General features: G+C 40.9%; 1 protein-coding gene across 2 annotated transcripts in view; it reads right to left on the bottom strand.

Moving 5' to 3' along the window:
* Window positions 1–4,693: 4,693 nt before the first annotated feature.
* Window positions 4,694–6,846, bottom strand: part of Tnfaip8 (TNF alpha induced protein 8) — a 67,679-nt gene continuing 65,526 nt past the window's right edge. For both annotated transcript variants that reach the window (XM_048333945.1, XM_048333944.1), the window contains exon 2: window positions 4,694–6,245. In XM_048333945.1, the coding sequence (XP_048189902.1) occupies window positions 5,680–6,245 (566 nt within the window). In that variant the 3' untranslated portion in view covers window positions 4,694–5,679. The remainder of the gene's footprint in view (window positions 6,246–6,846) is intronic.

Genomic DNA, 6,846 nt, shown 5'->3' with positions numbered 1-6,846 from the left:
TTGTGAGAGGAAGCCAATGATGAATCACTCCCTCTTGGGAAGTTAATGACACATAGCTCATCTTCCAGGAAGACCAGCTCCAAGCCCACACACCCCAGTGAAAGCCTGAAAAGGGGAGGGGGGCGGGGGGAGAAGGGCGCAAGAAGTACTTGCTTAACCCTCCTGCTCTCCCTCATGGAAAGCATACTTGCACTTTGCTTTGCTTTAATAAATCTGCTCCTGCTCAAGTTTTCTCTGTGTTCACTGATGGAATCAAGAGCTTTCTGGCCTCAATTCATAACCCAGATCCAGTAACCCCCAGAAGGGGCGGGTTCCAGTCAAACCTCCAGAAAACTCCAGTCCAGCCACTGCTCAAGATCATAGGAGACCCCCAAAAGATAATCTCACAGGGCCTGCCTTTGGCATGCATGTGGTTCAGTGAGAGAGAGGAGAAGGAGGAAAGAATGGGAGACACAGAGACCCCAATCAACCCAAGAAATTGTGTGAGGGATGAAAAACTAGTGTTTGTTTTTAAATCACTAAATTTTGGCCTGACTTTTTAATGCAGTGGTAACTAAAGCCAGCAGAAACGATTCAAATATTGTGAAGAAATTCAGAATTTAATTGTTTAAGATACACAAATAACCAAAAGTCATTACTTTGAACCACGGAACCCAAAACAATTGTCCTAAATTGAAAGCAAAGGTCAATTTTTATGGGGGCTAAGATTTAATTAAAATTTCCAGGATGGCTTAATTTCATCTAGACTCAAGCTTATTCTCACTGCCTATGTGGAAATAGTGAAAGGTCACATAAACAATGCTATGCACAGAAATAGCCTTCGTGAGGTGTCAAAGCCTTCTCTGCTTTATCCTCAAAATGAAAACATGAAGTTGTTTGTTTTATGCAAGTTCTAGAGGCAGGATGAGAAAGTCCTCTAGCAGGCCAGCAATGTTCTGACCAGGTGTCCTAGAAGAAAGCAAGGAATGACGGATGGCCAGACACTGAGACCGGCTAGGTGTGGCTCCATCTGGGCCTCAGGAAAATGAAGCTTCTTAGGAAACATCCCTCATCCCAGAGAAGGGTGGCCATCAAATTTTAATTTCGATGGTTTGTGTGGGTTTTTTGTTGTTGTTGTTTTGCTTATTTTGGCAATACTGGGTTTAAATTCCGGACCTCACACTTGGTCTGCACTTGAGCCACACCCAGCCCTTCAAGCCTGTGTTTATACTTCACATTAAAGCAGTTTTAAACAACTGCTTTAGTCCATCTGTAAGCTTTTAGATGGAAATGGCAAAGTACAGACAAGTGCATTGTCCTAGATCAGCCTTCAAATCAAAACACATGCTTTAAAAAAAAAAAGTCACATATTCTTTCCTCATGTTAAGAGTAAACGCCAAGAGCCTGAATGGCCACAACTTCCAAGGGACAGAAATACAGGCCTGGAGCTGCTGTCAGTGGGAAGGCATCGAATCCCCTCAGATACCTTGGAAGAAAGAAAAAGGGCTCTGGGCCACACAGACCCCTGGGTAAGAGAAGGATTTCAGTATCTTGTGGCTATGGTGATACAGGAGTTTAAGCATCTTTGGATTTCCTGATGTATCATTTTGAAAACAAAACCTGACTCATTTTTCTGTTCATTATCTCAGTGTTTTAATTAGGGGGTTTCTACTGTCATTATCAGAACCACAGACAGTAAGATTGCTTCAGAGTTAAGATAATTACGTCATAACCAGCTCTGAGTTCTAAAACCTGCTATCAGTTTAACAAATTAGAAGACTCATGTCCAAAATTTGGTTAATTGTGCTACTACAAATGTGGAAATGCAAGATTGGATAGATATTAAGTATTAAAATCCCTACTACCAAGTAAGTTCAGTTTATTCCATTAGAGTATCTTAATTTTCTGCAGTCAAGTAGCAGTTTTAACTTTCTATGGGAAGCGTTCAGCCTATGGACAAACTCAGCCATCTTTTATGGATTGTCTGTCAGGACTGCTGTAAAATAAATTAGCACATGTCTTTTCAAGAATCTCAAGGATACATTAACAAGCTAGGATTGTTTTCTCACAACTGGGGCTCTATCACTTGAGTCATGTCTCCAAGCCTGGCTTTTTGTAGTTATTTTGGAGCTGGCATCTCTTTACCTTTCTGACTAGACCTTCTCCAATCTGTAATCGTCTGATGCTCAGACTCCTGAGTAGGTAGTATTTCAGGCATGAGTCACTGGTGCCTTTTATTTTAATATGTACTTTACTGTGGGAGAAAAAGAGCTTTCCAGATAATTGTGAGTGAGATACTGTTACATGAAACAAAAAGGGTCATATTTCTATCGTTAGTTTCTAACACATGCATTCCTGTGAGTCAACTTTGAGTTGTATATGACAAGTATAATAATGAGAAAAATACCAAGACTATTTCTTACCTTATTTACTGAAATTGTCCCTGTCTTCAAAGCTGGGATGAAAGTCGAAGCTCTCAATCAACGCCATACCACCTCCCCTAACACGGTGCAGGCCGCAGTGGGGGAGGGACCCACCATACCTCACCAGGCAAGGTTCAAAGTCATTGTAATTGTAAGCACCTTGAACTGAAGTTCCACAAGAGACAGAAATCTGAGCCACAATATGCCTCCAACTTAGAAGCTACATTGAAAACTTTGAGGGGGGAAAAAAGGTCTTTGTATAAAATAAGACCCAGATCTTTAGAGAACAGTCAGACCTATTATGATTTAAATTCTGTCTAAAGTGTCAATATTTGAAAAAAAATCACCTCTAAGTCGCTTTTAGTTACGCTTCATTTAAATTAAAAATATTTTGTGGCTGTGACACGTAAGAGCTATGTGGCTATAGCAAACTCCTGATTCCTCCCACCTCAGTGCCCTTATCTGTAAAATGAGGATGTCTCTGACTCAATGTCCACTTCATAAGTGCAAGCCCTCAACACTGACCTGACCATCCACTTATGATATTAGCTCATACTTTTCTTTTTTATATTTTTTCTTTTATTTATTTATTTATTGTCTGTGTGGGACTTGAACTCAGGGCCTTGGTACTGTCCCTGAGCTTTTGTGCTCAAGGCTAGCACTCTCCCACTTTGAGCCACAGCACTACTTCTGGATTTCTGGTGGTTCCTTGGAGATGAGTCTCACAGACTTTCCTGCCCAGACTGGCTTTGAACTGTGATCCTCACATGTCAGCTTCCTGAGTAGCTAGAATTACAGGCATGAGCCACTAGTGCCCAGCACTTTGTTATAAAAGAAGGGGATTTCATACTTTTTGCAGAAAAGCTATCTGCACAAAATTAACAGCCAATTACAACACAATTATTTTTGTAAATCACACTGTAAATGCCAGGACTTGAGAGTCTGAAGCAGGAGAATCAAGCATTTTGAGGCCAACCTGGGCTAAATAATGAGACTGTATCTCAAAAACAAAACAAATCAAATGTTCCCAACGCCTCAAGTTTTTAATGTGGCTCAAAATTAGCTACCCAAATCCTTTCCAGTTCTCCACCTCACCCAATCTGCCCACCACAGGAAATTCATGCAAAAAAACAAGTGCAGGGTCTTAGAAATGACCTCCATGCTTTCTAGACTGGAGCAGTCATGCAGAGAATCCCCTCCGTAAGATTCTGAGGAGTGTTAATAACCAGAATCTCCCTCTTTCCATACAGGCTGGCCCTCCCCATCTGTGGATTCATCTTAGGCAGACTCAACCAACTGCAGATTGCCATTTGTGTTACCAAGTGTGTACTAAGCATGCAGTGCTTTTCTTGTTGCTATCCTTACATAATCCAGTGTAATGATTATTTACATAGTATTTACATTGTGTCATGAAGGACGATACCCAAAAATAAGAGGAGTCTACAGATTGTTATACCTGCAATGGCTCCTGGTGGCAATCTGGTGCAGCTTTGGAAGAACAAATGCCTTCCTCAGCTTCCCTCTGTGTGAGATGAAGGGTCTGTCCATTATCCTCATGTACATTGGTTGCTAGCCACTGGGCACAGGAATGGGAATATGGATAGACAGATCCATAGCTAGGCCATCTGAGTGTGGTTGGTCCTGCTCACAGCTAGAAATGAGGATCCCATCATTCACACTTCTGCCAGGCACGATCTGGTGGAGAGCAGAATGGTACAACAATGACTCAGGACTGACTGGGCTTTCAACTCTTCTGTAGGATGAAAGAGTGAAGCAAAGAAGGGTGCTGATCCATTTACAGGGGACAGATTCTGAGTCCTTCCCACAACGCCTGGTTGATCACCTTCCAGCTCTCAAAAGCAAGGTTGCTGTCCATTCAAAACGGAGGGTCAATATCAAACAGGGAGGGACTCTTTGTCTCGGCTGCTGGTCTCAGCCAAGCAAAGTAAAGTCCCAGAGAAAGTAACCAGCTCCTCTGGGATATGATGAGCTTTTCATTTGTGGGGTAGTTTCTGGTGTACTATGATTTCAATGTCAGTGTTCTGGGAGGTAGGCAAATTTACGGCCAAAGAACACACTATACATACACACAAGGCAAATATCTAGTGTTGGGGGTTGGGCCTATTTTTTCCTGGCAGGAAATAAAAATTCAAAAAAATATAAGCAAATGTTTACCTTGGTATCATTCACACATCTAAAGTTATATAGAAACAATATAGCAACTGCCTGAGATACAAATACCCTTTCTGGTTTGTTCATTAGCAAATAAGAAAACACCAAAGCCTTATTAGTTAAATAAAAAATGACATCCTTTATTTATAGAACTGTGTTCTGCACTGAAGCGCATCCACCGTCATCTCATGTTCTTTATTAGCGTCCCAAGTTATTTTGATGTATTTGTCTCTAAAATGGAGGGCTTTTAAAAAAGTCTTTCACAAGGCTCATTACTTTTTATTGTTCCAATATCCAGATCAATCTAGGTTTCCTTTTTCTCTTATACGTGAAATGGACATCAATAATACAGATTTTATCAGCACATTTTCAAGAGTACATCAAAGTTAAGGCCTAGGAAAGCATTTCAAAGAAATGACACGCCATTACATTTGTGAGAATTTAAACATCACATTTGGTACTAAAAATCAGTACTCCATTTCAGAGGTATATTCTTACATTGGACATTATCTGTAATGAATGATCTAGTTCATTGCCATAGCACTGGTTTCAGATACGTAGGGTTCTGTTTTCTGATAATCCAATGTGACTGCCTCATGTTGAATTCTTCAAGGGCAATGACATAACGTTCATTAAAAGGGTAGACTTGAAAACAAAATTGGTTCAAAAGAAGCAATGGCAGCAGGAGGAAGTCTTTGTCTAAAAGAGATACATATGTACAACACAGAATATAAGCGAGTCAAAGAACACAACTTTGTACATATTAGAAACATCCACTGTGCCACCAAGACATGAACTGCCCTCAGCAAGTCTTGGGGTTCACACACATACTCCTATTTCTTTGTGTAACTACCTTTGTATTATTAACCATACCTCTTTTTCTTGACCTGCCACCACTAGGTGAATTGTGAACAGAGTCTTTTGGCAATATGCTTTGCTCCCAATAACACAAATGCTGGAAAAGCATTATCCTTAATGTCCGACAGCTGAATTGGGCCAACTCTTCCTGAAACGTGTAATCTTAAAATAATTTCTCCTTCTTTCCTTCATGAATCAGCAGTGCTCCATCCTCAAAGAAATCACAGTCAGGTTTTAACTCACACACTCATATGTTCTCTTCATCCAACATTTTGTTGATGCCATCACAGAGTTTTTGTAAGTGAGGTTTAAATTTCCCAAAGGGGTTATACAAGGCAGCCAAAAAATCACAATCTGAAAAATGATCAAAAACGTTATTAACTCGTCCGTGTGACTTGGTGGTGAGGTGACGCTGAATGATCTGGTGTAGCAGCTCTCGGCATTCGTTCAACAGCCGGGACAACACGTTGCGGTCAAAGGTGTAATCTACCTGGTGGAAACTGACCACGGTCATGGCAAGCTGATGAACTTTCTTCTTGAATTTCTCCATCAGCGCCAGCTCATCTTGATTAAACTGATTATTCCTGTAAAGAATGGCCAGCTTGATGACGGTCTTGATGAGGTTCTTGATAACCCTCTCTGCCTCCTTCTTGTTCTGGGTATATTCCTTGGTCACTCGGTAGAGCTCATCCAACACCTCACTGCTGGTGTCATCGATCAAGGTGGTAGCGATAGATTTGGATACCATTTTACCCAGGATCTTCTTCTGAGCCTGAACGGCCAGGTTTTTGGAATTAAATACATCTGTGGCCACTAAAAATAATATAAAGTAGGAAGAGGAAGAATAAATGATCAGTAAATATTACCAAGAGAATAAAATAAAAAAGCCAAATATTAGGAATAGTTTTCTCTCACTTTTCCATTATTTGTGGTTTGTCTTTCATCCTGCAATACAAATCTCTAATTCAGGAAAAAAAAGTCAAATTATTTTCCTACACTGCCAGACATTAGGCTCTCACTTGTGGAATTAACAGGCTGAAGTATATAACTCAAATTTTTATTTTTATTTTGCCAGTCCTAGGGCTTGAACTCAGGGCTTGGGCACTGTCCCTGAGCTTCTTTTGCTCAAGGCTAGCTTGAGCCACAGTTCCACTTGAGCCACAGCACCACTTCCAGCTTCTTCTGTTTATGTGATACTGAGAATTGAGCCTAGGGCTTCACACTTGCTAGGCAAACACTCTACCACTGAGCCACCTTCCCAGCCCTCAAATGTTTTATATACTGTGCTAGATGGTCAAAACTCTCTTTAGAAGTTCAAGTTGATACTGTTACCTTTCTTCTTCCTTAGAGAATGGCAGTTCCTAGAGCACCCACCCCATCACTAGGCCTAGAACCCTGGTTCTGAATGTCCATC

This window comes from Perognathus longimembris, chromosome 25 (assembly GCF_023159225.1).
Source record: "Perognathus longimembris pacificus isolate PPM17 chromosome 25, ASM2315922v1, whole genome shotgun sequence".
NCBI classification, from domain to species: domain Eukaryota; kingdom Metazoa; phylum Chordata; class Mammalia; order Rodentia; family Heteromyidae; genus Perognathus; species Perognathus longimembris.
Note: the sequence above shows the minus strand (reverse complement) of the source record. Positions and strands in the feature narration are given on the sequence as shown.